The 17,191-nt window shown below is 41.3% G+C and overlaps 1 protein-coding gene across 1 annotated transcript; it reads left to right on the plus strand.

The window, feature by feature from the left end:
* Positions 1 to 2,576: 2,576 nt before the first annotated feature.
* LOC100557674 (homeobox protein NANOG) lies at positions 2,577 to 13,504 on the plus strand. The gene is made up of 4 exons (XM_003216843.4): positions 2,577 to 2,979; positions 7,170 to 7,432; positions 9,434 to 9,523; positions 10,978 to 13,504. The coding sequence occupies exons 1-4, from the start codon at positions 2,592 to 2,594 to the stop codon at positions 11,440 to 11,442; spliced, it is 1,206 nt and encodes a 401-aa protein (XP_003216891.2). The 5' UTR covers positions 2,577 to 2,591; the 3' UTR covers positions 11,443 to 13,504.
* The last annotated feature ends 3,687 nt before the right edge of the window (positions 13,505 to 17,191 follow it).

Raw genomic sequence — 17,191 nt, forward strand, 5'->3', positions numbered from 1 at the left:
CTGCTTCAATTGAAAGTTCCCCAATAACAGATTATGGAAGAGGGCATTTTAAAAAGACATCTTGTGCACTATTCAATATGCCTAGATGTTGAAATAGTGGTATTATGGAGCAGACAGAAAAAGTGGTCTCTGCTCTCCAACTGTTGAGTAGTATTATATATCCACTTCTGTAGGTGCCTGTGTATGGTAAGAAGTGGCAGCATCCAGAGAATGGGACAGAAAGCCAAAAGACAGTGATGGATGAGGTGTGAAAGGAGAAAGGGGTGGCTTTGAAGTGAAGTTGCAGTACCTTCACCCACATTCAGAACTCACTGCAAACCCCATCAACAATGATCTGGACCAAACTTGGCACACAGATACCCCATGACCAACTTTAAGTCCTAACAGCGGGCGCTCACTCCACTCCCGGGATTTGAACCTGCGACCTTTCAGTCTGCAAGTTCAGCAGCTCAGTGCTTTATCCGGGGCTCCATCCTGTGGATTATCTGCCTTGATATTCTGGGTTATATGACTGAGTGGAAGGGCCCTCAGACTATACAGTCAACTGACCAAATGTAAATTTAAACGAATTCCACCATTATAATTTCACATTGTTCACCTGAAAATTCAGCAGATTTTCATCATCTTTAATTAATCATCACATTGGAAGGGTTCTCCAAGGGTCATCTAATCTATGTAACTTCACATGTGTATGTGTGTGTACGTGTGTACATCTTTACATCACTTCAATAGGAATTTATCATAACAAGCCAGAAAATAAGTAAAAATAGGTAATTAAATAAACACAATAAATCTATTCAAGAACATAATTCAGTTCAATGTGAATTTTATACAGCTGTGTAGAAGGGGCCCCAGGATATCTGCTTTGAACCAGATTATATGGCAGTGTAGACTTAATATTATCCAGTTCAAAGCAGATACAGTAGAGTCTCACTTATCCAAGCTAAATGGGCCGGCAGAACCTTGGATAAGCAAATATCTTGGATAATAAGGAGGGATTAAGAAAAAGCCTATTAAACACCAAATTAGGTTATGATTTTACAAATTAAGCACCAAAACAGCATGTTATACAACAAATTTGACAGAAAAAGTAGTTCACTACGCAGTAATGTTATGTTGTAATTACTGTATTTACGAATTTAGCACCAAAATATCATGATATATTGAAAACATAGGAGCTCCGGTAGTGAAGTGTGTTAAAGCACTGAGCTGCTGAACTTGCAGACCGAAAGGTCCCAGGTTCAAACCCCGGGAGCAGAGGTTGTTGTTTTTTTTCGTGTCAGGAGCAACCAGAGTTGTTTCTGCAAGGACGTTGCCCAGGGGACGCCCAGATGTTTTGATGTTTTACCATCCTTGTGGGAGGCTTCTCTCGTGTCCCCGCATGGAGCTGGAGCTGATAGAGGGAGCTCATCCACGCTCTCCCCGGGTGGGATTCGAACCTGGCAGCTTTCAGGTCAGCAACCCAACCTTCAAATCACAAGGCTTTTATCCTCTAGGCCACCAGAGGCTCCAGGAGCAGAGTGAGCGCCTGCTGTTGCTTCAGCTTCTGCCAACCTAGCAGTTTGAAAACATGCCAATGTGAGTAGATCAATAGGTACCACTCCAGCGGGAAGGTAACGGCGTTCCAAGCAGTCATGCCAGCCACATGACCTTGGAGGTGTCTACGGACAACGCCGGCTCTTCAGCTTAGAAATGGAGATGAGCACCAACCCCCAGAGTCGGTCACGACTGGACTTAACGCCAGGGAAAACCTTTTTCTTTTTATTGAAAACATTGACTACAAAAATACATTGGATAATCCAGAACCTTGGATAAGCGAGTCTTGGATAAGTGAGATCTGGATTCTGGATTTTATCTGGCAGTGCCTCATATAATCCAAAGCAAATAATCTGGGATGAGATCCTAGGTATAGGGCAGTGTAAATCCAGCCTCCACCGTCTCCACTTCCATATAAAATCCAGATTACCTGCTTTGAACTTGATTATATGAGTCAACACTGCCATATTCTCCATTTCAAAGCAGACAATCCGGATTTTGTATGGCAGAGCGAGGTAAAAGGTAAAGGTTTCCCCTGACATTAAGTCCAGTCCTGACCAACTCTGGGGGTTGGTGCTCATCTCCATTTCTAGGCCGAAGAGCGGGCGATGTCCATAGACACCTCCAAGGTCATGTGGCCGGCATGACTGCATGGAGCGCTGTTACCTTCCCGCGCTGTTACCTTCCCACCTATTAATCTTCTCACATTTGCATGTTTCCGAACTGCTAGGTTGGCAGGAGGTGGGGCTAACAGCGGGGGCTCATTCCGCTCCCAGGATTTGAACCTTTTGGTCTGCAAGTTCAGCAGCTCAGCGCTTTAACACACTGTGCCACCAGGGGACCCCTATGGCAGAGTAGGGGCAGAAAATCCCACATTATCTGCGTGTGGACTCATATAACCCAGTTCAAAGCAGATATTGTGAGATTTTCGGCCATGATATTCTGGGATATAGGGCTGTGTGGAAGGGCCCTCGAAGCAGCCTAAATTAAATCCTGAGCTCTGAGGAGAAGTCCATTACCACGTGGGTTAATGAGGCACCAATGTTGCTCAATTCATGGGACTGAAGGCTCCTGCAACACTCGACGTTCTTTCCTCTTTCCCACCGTGGGCACGAGGTGGGTGCGATGGTCCTTGTGGTGAGTGGCATCCCGGCTCGAGGGGCTCCCTTCTCGAGGGCCCCCGCCCCTCCTCGGCCCTGCCTCCAGCCCCGGGGTCTCCTCGGGAGGCGCCCTCCCTCCGCGGAGCCCCACCCCCGGAGGCCGACTCGGGCATAAAGGGACCCCAGGGGCCCTCCCCGCCGTCAGGGATGGGCTTCGACGACTACTACGTCTACCCTTCGGGGCAGAGGGACGCGGCGGCCCATTACCCCGAGGGCTTCCCCGCTCGGGAGTCTCTGGGAGGCGGCGAGGAGGAGGAGGAGAAGGAGCCCCGCAGCCAGCCAGGTACGAAGCCTCGTTCCCGGCCCTTTTGGGGATACATACGGCGCCCAAGAGGACGCTGGCGCCAGGCATCTCCGACGTGCATCTTCTGGCCTCCAACTCCCAGAAGCCCTCGCCACTGTGTTTAATGGCCAGGAATTCTGGGAGTTCGAGGCCCGAACAGCTGGCTGCTGTGGAAGGGCAGTTGCTTCTAACTCTTCGTGACCTCATGAACTACCTCAACCAATTCGACATGGTTTGTGGCAGCCACAAAAACGAAATTTCTGGAGGATAATAATAATACTACTACAGTAAAAAGGTAAAGGTTTCCCCTGACGTTAAGTGACCATGTCTGACTCTGGGGGTTGGTGCTCATCCCCATTTCTAAGCCGAAGAGCCGGCGTTGTCCGTAGACACCTCCAAGGTCATGTGGCCGGCATGACTGCATGGAGTGCCGTTACCTTCCCGCCAGAGCGGTACCTATTGATCTACTCACCTTTATTTATTTATTATTCATTTATTTCCGATATTTCTACCCCGCCCTTCTCCCCGAGGGGACTCAGAGCGGCTTACACAACTGGCAGGATCACTACCAGTATATCATAATACAATAGAATAATAAAATATTTAAACAACATATTAAAATACAATATATAAAAGATTTGCATGTTTCCGAACTGCTAGGTGGGCAGGAGAATACTACAGTAGAGTAGTATTATTACAGGGGCCCCTGGTGGTGGCGCAGTGTGTTAAAGCACTGAGCTGCTGAACTTGCAGACCAAAAGGTCCCAGGTTCAAATCCTGGTAGCGGAATGAGCGCTCGCTGTTAGCCCCAGCTCCTGCCAACCTAGCAGTTTGAAAACATGCAAATGTGAGTAATCAATAGGTACCGCTCCAGCGGGAAGGTAAGGGCGCTCCATGCAGTCATGCCGGCCACATGACCTTGGAGGTGTCTACGGACAACGCCAGCTCTTTGGTTTAGAAATGGAGATAAGCTCCAATCCCGAGTCAGACATGATGGACTTAACGTCAGGGGAAACCTTTACTTTACCTTTACTAGAGTCTCACTTATCCAACATAAACGGGCCAGCAGAACCTTGGAAAAGCGAATATGTTGGATAATAAGGAGGGATTAAGGAAAAGCCTATTAAACATCAAATTACATTATGATTTTACAAATTAAGCACCAAAACATCTTGTTTTACAACAAATTTGACAGAAAAAGTAGTTCAATACGCAGTAATGTTGTGTTGTAATTACTGTATTTACAAATTTAGCACCAAAACATCACAATGTATTGAAAAGATTGACTACTGAAAGGCAAACTGTGTTGGATAATCCAGAACGCTGGATAAGCGAATATTGGATAGGTGAGACTCTACTGTACTTTATTTTTAACCCATCCTCTCTTCCCAAAGGGACTCAAGGCGGGTTTCAAAAACAAAGATAGCAAACATTTAATGCTATGTGCAATGACAAATAAACAATTAAAACTAACAGTTAAAAATAAGCCAATTAAACAACCATGACTAAAACATAAACCAATAGGCCTCATAAATAACACAATAGGTCATTTAAAATCTGTATAAACATATAAAATATGAAAATGTGACTCCAGGCCTTTCCACACAGCCATATAACCCTGAATATCAAGGCAGATAATCCACAATATCTGCTTTGAATTGGGCTATCGGAGTCCACACTGCCATATAACCCAGGTTAAAGCAGATAATGTTGGATTGTATACAGCTGTGTACTCCAATAAATTAAGGTAATATAATCATTGTCAGCATAATCAGGTGATAACAACTACTGTACTTTCAAAGTTAAGACAGCACAATTAAACAAGAAATAACACTTTCAAACCAGGAACTCAGGTTGCTCCTGACACGAAAAACAAACAAACCAGGAACTGATTTTTTTCACATTTTATTACTTATTATTATTATTATTATTATTATTATTATTATTATATACTGTCTTTATACCCCACCTTTCTCCCTCGGGGGACTCAAGGCAGCTCAGAACCACACACCTGAATACATTTAAAGCAAAGCAAATACAATTAAAAACACACACACTGTTGAAAATACAATAAATACGATTAAAAGGCATTTTCAAACCTCCTTCCAAAATCCCACCCACAACCTTAAAACACCAGTGGTTTTCAACCTGGTGCCCCCAGATGGTTTGGGCCTATAACTCCCAGAAATCCCAGCCAGTTTATCAGCTGTTAGGATTTTTGGGAGCTGAAGGCCAAAAACATCTGGAGACCCCAGGTTGAGAACCACTGAATTTTTATGAACATTTTCTGTGTCATTTAAATATTTAAATATACTGTTTGTTTTACAAATTGCTCAATATTTACAATCAATGTTTAAAACAATATTATGGCAGCCATTTCCCATTTTCTCACGTTTGGGGCACATGAATTTCTAAATGTTTGCATTTGTTTAATGGAGTAGCACCCAATTGTTTTACTTGGCTTCTCCGTATTGTCTTTTAAGGCTGAAAGCTGCTTTGTGTCTCAATTAAGAGAGAAAAGAGGGATATAAATAAATTTAGTACAGTAGATTCTCACTTATCCAAGACTCGCTTATCCAATGTTCTGGATTATCCAACGCATTTTGTAGTCAGTGTTTTCAATACATCGTGAAATTTTGGTGCTAAATTGGTAAATACAATAATTACAACATAACATTACTGCGTATTGAACTGCTTTTTCTGTCAAATTTGTTGTAAAACATGTTTTGGTGCTTAATTTGTAAAATCATAACCTAATTTGATGTTTAATAGGCTTTTCCTTAATCCCTCCTTATTATCCAACATACTTGCTTATCCAACGTTCTGCTGGCCAGTTTATGTTGGATAAGTGAGACTCTACTGTAGTTGTTATTATTTAAATTATTATATTAAAATATATATTAACTATATGTATCTCTACATCATAGAATCAATACAGAATTTGGCCTTTGGTGAAGCACTAGATGCAGTGGTTTTTAAACTGGTCCTCTAGATGTTTTGGACTTCAGCTCCCACAATTCCTAATAGCTGGCAAGCAGGCTGCGATTTTTGGGAGCTGAAGTCCAAAACACCTGGAGGCGCACAGTTTGAGAAACATTCCACTAGACCTTTCCGCTTAATAATTCTAAATACCAGTTGAGAAGCCCTTATCCCAAATACTACTGCTCTCAATCGTTTTGCCTATTTTGGATTTTTTATTTTTGTGCCCAGATTTTGGAATTAGACATCTTGGAGATGGGACCCATCTAAACTTAATCTGATACAACATTTTTAATAAACAAAAGTGTTCATACTATGAATCATCTGAAGTCAAAGGAGTGGCTATTTAGCATGTAAACAGTTTTCGATCACTTTGGACTGGATAAAGGAGGCACAACCTGTAACACTCCCTAAACTGCACATCCCAAGATTCCATGGGATATTGCCCCAGTAAAGTCACAAAGTGGAATCATAGCACCATAATCTTACAGAGTTCATAGTCCAGCTCACCAGGCTGATGATAATTTTTCATGAGGCTTACTGAATAATCACTGTATTGTCAGAATATTAAAGAAGCTGTTTTTAGTTTACAAAGAGGTAGGAATGATGTATAAACTAGAAACATGCACTAATACAGGCAGTCCCCAAGTTGCGAACAAGATAGGTTCTGTAGGTTTGTTCTTAAGGTAAGTTTGTGTGTAAGTTGGAACAGGCACATTTTTAAGTGTAACTCCAGCAAAAAATATTCATCTTTTAGCTTTGGATAGCATAGGGAAGAGTTAATACCCCTGTGATGTCTGATTCACTGTCTGTGCCTCTGTTCAGAAGATTTCACATCACTTTCTGTCTGTGTGATAACCTGGATTTTGAAAAAAAAATGCTTGTTATGGAAACAAGGATTGGTGATAAAGCTTCAGTGGAGATACCTTTCCCCCCTAATAACTCTTCCAGGAGTTAATTTCCCTTCCAAGGGGTAGATTTCTCTCACTTCCTGTTATCTCAACCTGGTTCTTACCTATGAGTTGCTTGCAAGTCGGAGTTGGAACTCAGGGACTGCCTGTATAAGGGTTCACCAATAAATACATTAAAATCAATTCTGCAATTACTATCTTGTGGTTAAACGTTTTTGAAAAAGCATGGGAGCAAGCCTTGACCTGCCTGTTATACGATATGCATCCTTCTTAAGTATGCCGTCTCTGCTTGACCCCTAGATGATTCTCCACAGTCCTACAGTTCTGGCACCCACACTTTTTACACTCCGGACTCTGCCACCAGTCCCAATGGTCCCCCTTCCCCACAGTCAACTTCTCAGAAGCTCAATGGGGAAAACAACAAAGGGAAAAAGGTCAAGACCCGGGCAGCATTCTCTCAAAAGCAGCTCCAGATCCTCCACCACAGATTCCAGAACCAGAAATACCTCAGTCCACAGCAGATCCGAGAATTGGCCGCAGCCTTGGACCTCACCTACAAGCAGGTAACGCTCGTGGCAGGATAGCTGCAAGGTGCAGACAAGATGATGGTGAGACAAATCACTTAAGGTTGCCATTATTAGAATTACTAGTCTCCTCTGGTCTGACGCCCTCTACATATGTTGACTAATACTAGTTAGAACAATTGGAATTGTAGTCAGCATTACCTGGAGAATGAAACAGCTTGGAGTGTGCCAAGCCAAAACATTAACTTCTAGTGGCCTCAGCCAGCTAACCAATGTTGACAAATACGAGGAGTTCCCATATTGTGAGAGCAATATAACACTATGTAATACGATTTTTGTTCCTGAGTTATAAATGTCATTTCCTAATTGGTTCCATCATAAAAGCATGAAAAAATATTAACAAACTTTGTTTTTGTGGGACTTCCTACAGCACATTTTGCTATAGTTTTCCAATGAATATCTCATTGAATCTCAACCAGTTCAACATAGTTTGTGGCAGCCACAAAAACAAAGTTTCTGGAGTATAGCAACTACTTTCAAAGTAAGTACCGCACAATTAAACAGGAAATAACATTTTCAAACCAGGAACAGATGCCCCCCACCCAAATATTGTTACATAGTGTAATTCCCACTCCTGGCTTCAGAAGATCTACTGTTTTCCATCCAGTGGGAGGGGAGTGGCATTTTACTTTATATTGTTCCCTTCTCCTTTCTATAGCCTTTGTTATATTTTTTCTATAGACATATTTAAACTGTAAATGATGCCTATTGTTTATTATTATTATTATTATTATTAAATTTATGCATTTACTACTGGCCAAGACACATTTTGATGCCTCAAATGTTACAACTGTTTCTGAGTATATTTGACCTGATGAAGCCAAAAATAGCACCAGTTCTCTCCTATCAGCTCTAGTTTTTGAGATACAGAACACATGCCATGAAAACCATGATAAACATATAAGAAACTAGAGCTGATACAGTCTATCCAATGAAATTTTCTGAATCAACACCCCTAAATAACCCCAGAAAGAGGCATCAAAATCAAGACAAAAATATTTCTGTTACTCTGTGTTGTTATTTTTAGTCCTCCTAAAGCTTGAGGCAGGGTAAATACAGAACTACAATATAATAACTCAAAACACAAAAACCATTTAAAACATATTTTGTTAAAAACACATAAACATAACATTAAAACACAATCTATTAGACAGTAAAATAATTCATACCTATGAAAATGTCCATTTAAAATCCATAGTTTAAAATTGAGTGAATAGGCATGCCAGAAGAGTTAAATGTCATAGCTTTGGCCCAGAGTTGTTGTAATTTGGTGCTGAGATGAGCAATAGAGATCTTGCAACAAGATGTTCACTTTGAACAATCTTATATAGTATAAAACAAACTTAAAATTCACAATTGGCACATTGTGCCATTAAATAAACATCTAAAGAATATGCTCAGAAAATATACATCCAAAAGAAAGAGTGAGAGATTATATTTTACATTAATAAATTCTTCTACATATTTAAATGAGATTGTCCGGGAGAATACGGGGAGCATCTACACTGTAGAATTACTGTAGTTTGACACCAAAGTCCAAAACACCTGGAAGGCCAAAATTTGCCTAGGTCTGGGTTAGGGGCACAGGATGCCCCATCAAACTGCAAATTAAAACATTTCTATTTTTTTACCTGAGAAAACTCTCTGGAAATTTCTAGGTCCTTCAGAACAACTCTTATGATTAACTTCTACTTCAAACTGACCATAGAACAATGCTATACATTCCTATACAGTTGTTATCATTGGGATCTCTAGTTCATCCAGCATGACTCGGTGGTCAATGTCCAGAGAAAGGTAGCTGTGAAATCACACTGGAGGAACTAGAGATTCCTCAAGAACATTTTAATCGAAGCCTTGAATAATAAAATCCACCAAAGTCAGACCTGTACATCTGTAGGTGCAACTGTACGTTTCTCTAGGAAATACAAATATACTTTTGTATGGCTTGTTTGATTGAGAGGATTTATTATGGTGTTGCAGATAAAAACGTGGTTTCAGAATCAACGGATGAAGTTTAAACGAACCCAGAAGGAAAGTCTGTGGTTGAGAAAAGGAATGTGCCCACCTCAGGTAATGGGAACTAGTGCTATGAATGTTCTCAAATCTTCTAAATGTCTGAGAAGACACTTGAAAAGGAGCTTTTGTAGTGGGTCCAGGATCATATATCAGTGGGTAGAATGTACTTTCCATGCAGAGGGCCTGAAGTTCAATTCCTGGCATCTTCAGCACATTCCCAAAGTCCCATTCATTTCCTTTTAATCTGCATAATGGATAACTTTGGCCTGGACCTTCCCATAATTCCTCATAATTTGTTATCCTACTTGGAGTTTATAGAAATTGTAGGAGAAAACATCTGGAGGGGCACAGTTTACCATTTCTTGTGTGGAAATAATGAAATACCCCCCCCCCCCCCCAGTATTTTGGATTGCCATTTCCCAGAATCCCAGACTATGTCCAAAGTGGCTGAGACTTCAGAGAATTGAATTGCAAAAGAGGATTAGACTAGAGTTTGGGAATCCCTCTTCTAAAGGAACTGGGAACAATAAAAAAGTCACTTAGGTTGGGACTGTGGGACATTTTGCTAGTCTTGCGTCTCTATATTTATGCCCCAAACAAAACAAAGTGCCCTTTATCATTCTAAAAAGGCAGACAAGATGCCAAGCAATGCTGAAAGATAAGTCACTTGTTTGCATATCTCAGAGGAGAGCTGTCTTGCCATGGGTATTGTACGTGGCCTTAGGCCATGTCACTCCTAGCCTCCATCCACAACAAGGGGACAATTTGCACAGGCCATTCTACAAAGTTGTAGCAACTGAGATGAATGTGGTGTTCATTGAATAAGCCACAAATACAAATCACTACTTTCATTAGTGTATTAAACCATGCAGTAGTGGAGCCAGCATGCAGGTTCAAAGTTCTGTGACTATTTGGTTAGCAGGGAATATGAGTTCCATCCCCTTGGATTCCTATTACTCTTTTGAGTTTAGTTGCCAGCAGAGGAAATATTTTCCCCCCTCTCACTTTTTATGGCCTCTGGACTGTAGTTTTGTAACCTGTGAAGCCCCAAAGTCCCCCCAACCTTCGCTCACATTGTTGAATATATAACTTTATATAAGATTGACCAGTGTAAATATTTCCTCTGTTCTAGACTGAGCTGAGAGGGCAACAGTTTCCGTCCCTGAAAAACCATGCAGAGTATCTAATGCTGTAAACAAAAAATACTCAATTCCTACAAGCCCCAAGAATTCCATACTGCCCCCCTTTTGTTTCTGCAGTCCCTCTCAAAAGAGCAAAAGGAAATGACTCCTGTTACATCCTCTTGACCTTTTGAGAGGGACAGCAGAGGAAAACTGATTTCTTGGGTAAGATTTCATTGGTAAGGTATATTTGGCAGGTAACACACACACACAACATGTGTGGCTTCTCGCCCTTGCTATCAAGACTATCCTGATGAGAGCCAGGATATAAAGATATATCACTAGCCTGCTGGTGTTGAAATACTAATTTACACATTTCTCTTCCAGAATGGTTTCCTGCAGATGAATCCTAATTATCACCAAGGTTATGGTGTTGGTGAATCAAGAAACATCCATGCCTTGGCTGGCTTGCATGAGAACTTTACAAGCAACCAGTTCTACGCCAATAACCAAAACTACACCAGCGACCACCAGATCTATGGTAACCCCCAGAACCTTTATCCGATTGCAAATAGTGAAGATGGGAGCTTTTTTGGGAAAGCTACCGGAGCATCTTTCAACCAACAGGCAGTGGCCTATAATGGGCAACAGGCAGTGGGCTACATCAGTCAACAAAAGATTAACTTTTTTCATGGCTTCCCTACAAACATGGAATATGCTACTGTGAAGACTGAAGATGGCTATCCTTTCCCAAATATGTCCACCACCGAGGCAGGATCATTTCCAAGCAGCTCTGGCTTCCAGATCTACCAGTTACCATTGCAAACTCAAGGAGCGCAGAGCAACTGTTAATCATTTCCTCCTTATGTGGTTTCACTTTTTAGTGTTGTAGTTCTGTTTCTGCCTTTTCCCCTACTGCTTTCTTCAACACCAGATCAAGCATTTAGTCCCACCTCCTTGATCAGTCAGTTTTCTCACATGGAAAATGACACGCCTGAAGAGAAGATCTTGTTTACATGGCAGCTCTGTAGACAGCCACTGTCTGAGCTGGAACTATTTTGTTTTCAAACAGGTATCCTAGTGTTTTCCATGGGAGGAGAGCAACAACCAGAGTGGGCCAAGTCAAGACTAGACATTCTGCTTATCTCTTGTTCAAGAAAGCAGGATGATCCTAACCAGGGTTTTCTTTAAGCTCTTTTTGTTTTGAAGCATGTGGAGTCCCACTTCCATCTTCTCACCTCTTCCTCCTCCAACTCATGAGCAAAGGCACTGCTCAAAAAGGCTCAGGGTTTGCTTGCCCCTTTCTTCTACTGCAAGGGTGTGTCACATATATATTTCTGAACTTGGCTATCATCAAATTTACCTTGGCTGGTTCCAGGAAAAGACTCAATGTGATGAACAGACATTTTTTTAAATGAAGGACATATATGAATGGTAGAAACAGCCACAAGTGACTTGCCTCCACGTCACCGGCTCCTTCATTTTCCATTTAATCAGTTAGCCAAATGTTCAGAAACCTAAGACTGCACCCAACACAACTGGAAAGGGTCTCTATCTATCTCTTCTAATCTTGTTTTGGCCTTGGTTCGTTTGGTTCTGCACCTGTATTCAATGTTTGTTCATCAGGTAGCAAACATTTTGGGAGATTGGGGTTTTACTATCCATTTCAAACCTACCATAATTATCTTTTTGTATCTCCAGACCCAGGACAAAAGAAAACAAGACAGGCTTTTATCACTGGGATTTTTATCAGGGCTGCTTTTCCTATCTCTGTATAGACTCACTGCAGCTTTTAGAAATATCAACATTAGTGTCTATTGAGTTAGATTGCCAAAAATCTCAATCAGTGGTTCTCAACCTGGGGTCCCCAGATATTTTTGGCCTTCAACTCCCAGAAATCCTAACAGCTGGTAAATTGGCTGGGATTTCTGGGAGTTGTAGGTCAAAAACATCTAGGGACCCCAGGTTGAGAACTACTGACCTAGACAGAGCCAGGTATCACGCAGGACGTGATGCAGAAAAGAAGGGGAGGAGGGGAAAGTGACAAAAGAACAAACAGTGCCCTTCTACAGAGACCTTCCCCATAGCCTACAGCAGGGATGGGGATTATGTGGCCCTCCAGCTGTGAATCACAACTCAACAGCTCTAATAGGCATAGCCAACAATGACGAATGCTAGGAGATGCAGGCCAGTGGGAAGTCCTCCTGACTCCCACCTCTTTTCTATAGCATGATTTCTATCCTCTCTTCCTCGGGAGCAAGAATTGCCATCCCCTGTCCCAATGTTGGTTTAAATCTAAAAAATATCAGTGGCTCATCGTGGCTGGAATTCCAAAGTGTTTCTTATAGTTACAGGTACCTGTTTTTGGATGCTGTAAGAATTGGTATCCCCTCCCTCCCTTCATAACATCCAAAGTACTTCCCCTCTGCAACTTCACAGTAAAACCCCTATTCTTTGCAATGAGAAGGCATGATCAGATGTGAAATGATGGCACCAGTACTGAATCGATGGTGGAGGAGGGATTTTCTCTGGAGTCCCAGTGCATCTGACTGTGAGGAGGTAGCTAGACTCTTCTCCATTCCTGGCTGTTAAACACAGGCTGAATCTGCAGGGAAACTTTAGGGGCTTTACAGTATGCTAGGGGAAGGCATGTGGCCCAATGAAACATGGATCATGTGGCTGAGGGGATGCCAGGATGTGATCATAATTAGTCACCACGCCCAGGGTTATTGATTTGTTTTGTTCTGTTTTTAATAACATAAATTGTCATCAGAAGTATGTCTGCACACGTACAGCACATCCAAACATTTTGTTTATGTAACGTGTTTTACCATGTTGTTGCCTTGGTTTTAATCTGCATAAGGGACTTGGTTCTATTTCATTAGTAAAAAGGGAAAAAAAGGCAAATCAATAATGTGTATTTATGGTCTTTTCTGTTAAACTTACTAAAGCCTATGTTATATAGGCCAGTGAATGCTGCTATCTCACTGTTTGTGAATGAAAAGGAAACGTGTCCATACCTTGTTGCGGAAGCACTCCTTCCTCCCCACAAACCAAAGCTAACACACTGCTTACAGCCAGGAAACTTTGAAACACATTGGAAGTTCTGTATTTGATTTGCTCAATGGTGCAAGAATGTTTCTAATCAACCAGTTATGTAAAACTATTAGTGCACAAAGTAAAACAATATAAAAAAAGGCCTTCTCTGCCAAAGCATTGCATTGCAAAATAGGTACACACATAGGGGAGAGAAGGAGTAATATGATAAGTGTTGTAACATAACTAACACAAACTATCTAGCTATAAATGCAATACAAAGAAAGTTGGCAAGGAACACAACAAAGTAAAACAATATTTTACTTTGTTTTTATTCAACAAACACTGACACAATTTGGTTTTTATTTTAATCTTGAAGCAGCCCAGAAGATCTGTGATAAGGTTAGAGCCAGGCTCTTTAACACTTCACATAAATTACCTTCCAGTGTTTCTGTGTGTTATATCCTAGTATAATTCCATCACTTTACCCAGAAGAACATGAGGAATGGTAAATGGATGGGGGACGACTGATAAAAGATTAGTAACAATTCTACTGTATCTCCAAAGATTTGTACATCTTGGTCAGTTGAGGGGCTGAAAAGGTGTGTTTTGTACCACTAAATCAAGTAAATGAAAAAGGATACAATTGGCTACTGTTCAAAGACATTTATTTATTTTATATACCATTCTTCTCCCCAAGTTCAATCATTTGAACTTGATTCTACTTTTAACAGCCATCAAGTCCTTTTGGCAATCCTATAAACCAATGTTTCTCAACCTGGGGGTTTGGACCCCTGAGGGGGGGGGGTCCCCAAAGACCCCTCTGACAAATAACAAAATCATCCCACCCCAACCCCACCAGTATTCAAATTGGAGCATATCGGGTATTTATGCCAAATTTGGTCCAGATCAATGTATTGTTGAAGGCTTTCTTGGCCAGGATCACAGGGTTGTTGTATGTTTTCCGGGCTGTATGGCCATGTTCCAGAAGTATTCTCTCCTGACGTTTTGCCCACATCTATGGCAGACATCCTCACAACCTCTGAGGATGCCTACCATAGTTGCGGGTGAAACGTCAGGAGAGAATACTTCTGGAACATGGCCGTACAGCCTGGAAAGCATACAACAGCCCTTGGTCCAGATCCACAGTCGATTGGGTTCATGGAAGGTAGGTGAACTGCATCTCCCCTAAATCACTGTCAATTTCTCCCCGATCTCTCCAGTGTTTTCTGTTGGTCATGCCGGTTCTGTGTGGGAAGTTTGGCCCAATTCTATCATTGGTGGGGTTCGAGGGGCTCTTTGATTGTAAGTGAAGTATAAATCCCAGCAATTACAATTCCCAAATGCCAAGGTCTATTTCCCCCAAATTCCACCAGTGTTCACATTTGGGCATATTGAGTATTTGTGGCAAATTTGGTTCAGATCCATGACTGTTTTGAGTCCAGAGTGCTCTCTGGATGTAGGCGAACTCAAGTTCAATACCTACCAAACCCTTCCAATATTTTCTATTGGTCATGGAAGTACTGTGTGCCAAGTATGGTTCAGTTCCATCATTGGTGGAGTTCAGAATGCTCTTTGATTGTAAGTTAACTAAATCCCAGCAACTATAACTCCCAAATGACAAAATCTTAACCCCACCAGTATTCAAATTTGGGCGTATCGGATATTTGTCAATTTGGTCCAGTGAATGAAAATACATCCTGCATATCATATACTTACATTACAATTCATAACAGTAACAAATTACAGTTATGAAGAACTGTATTAAAGGGTCGTGGCATTAGTAAGGTTGAAAACCACTGCTATTAACAAAACCCCGTCAACAGCCCTAGCCATCAACTGCTCTGCTCAGTTCTTGCAAACTCAATGGCTTTCTGATTGAGATAAACTACCCATAGAGCTGCCTCCCTCTTTTCCTATTGCCTTACAGATATCTGAGCTGAGCCACTGCTCTAGGATGGTCTTCTAATTTTCAGATTTCTATTCCAGCTACTATAACAGAAGTAGTGTAGTTTTTTTGGCCAGGAGTGGACAACTGTGCTTTTCCAGATATTTTTATTTCTCCCTACAACTTTCATTATTCCGGTCAACCATCCAGGTTGGGTTTCTAAGATTTAAGTTCCAGGACATCTGGAAGACCAATAGCTCTTCACACCTGTGCAGAGATTATTTTGATCCACTTGCCTACAATATAGGTCCCCACTAGTTTCTCATCAAGGCTAAGAATACCCTAAGGATCAAGGTTAACTAGGATTTGTGAAACTGTACTTAAGTCAGCTGTGCTTAGTGAAAATAATCAAACTGCACCTTGTTTCCCCCTTTAAGTAATCATATGCATTTTAAATGACTCTTAAAGGAATACAGAACCAAGTCTTTTGACTGGCAATGACCCAAATTCATCTTAATTTTCACCAAAGTAGACATGAAACCTTTATCAATCAGATTTCTTCTTTGTATTTATTTATTTATTTACAGTACAGTAGAGTCTCGCTTATCCAAGCTAAACGGGCCGGAAGAAGCTTGGATAAGCAAATATCTTGGATAATGAGGGATTAAGGAAAAGCCTATTAAACATCAAATTAGGTTATGATTTTACAAATTAAGCACCAAAACATCATGTTATACAACAAATTTGACAGAAAAAGTAGTTCAATATGAAATAATGCTATGTAGTAATTACTGTATTTACAAATTTAGCACCAAAATATCACGATATATTGAAAATATTGATTACAAAAATGGCTTGGATAATCCAGAAACTTGGATAAGCAAGGCTTGGATAAGCGAGACTCTACTGTATTTATATTCCGCCCTTCTCACCCCGAAGGGGACTCAGGGCGGATCACATTACACATATAAGACAAACATTCAATGCCTTGACATAGAACAAAGACAAACACAAACGCAGGCTCCAAGCTGGCCTCAAACTCATGACCTCTTGGTCAGAGTGATTGGTCTCAGCTGGCTGCTCACCAGCTTGCGCCACAGCCCAGGCTTTGTAACTCCTAAAACCATCTATGTTGGCTTTCAATTACTGTTGCTACAGCAATTCACAGTTCCATAGGCTTCTAATTTTTCTACCTTTTTAATGGCATCAGCCTTTGAAATTCATTTGAGGCACAACATTAATTCATTAGCGAGTGGCATGGCATCCCTTCCCTGAGAAGTCCTTAAGTGTGCAGAAATCCTTAAAAAGAAGCAGGGGATTATCATGCATAAGAAAGGACTTCCTTCAAAGAACTATGGTGGATATAAATCAGGAATGGACAGCTTGAGAAGACTTGGTCCCTTCAAAGATTTCCAAATCAAAACCAGGAATGGCCAAACATTCAGTTTTTAACATTCACAGGAGTTGGTGGCATTCCAACCCGAGAAACAACTACATCACCTGGAAGCCTCCAAGAGCATTAAATTCTACTGTAGCTTTTATATTGAAAATGATTCTTTTTCTTAAGTGAGCTGGTAGGAAATCCATTGGGGGGAGGGTCCATGAACTGCAAAAGTAGCTACTCTTTGTGTGCATGTAGCCCCCGCTTTGGCTGTCATTTTCCTACATACACAAGTT

The sequence above is a fragment of the Anolis carolinensis genome, chromosome 2, assembly GCF_035594765.1.
Source record: "Anolis carolinensis isolate JA03-04 chromosome 2, rAnoCar3.1.pri, whole genome shotgun sequence".
Taxonomy (NCBI): Eukaryota; Metazoa; Chordata; class Lepidosauria; order Squamata; family Dactyloidae; genus Anolis; species Anolis carolinensis.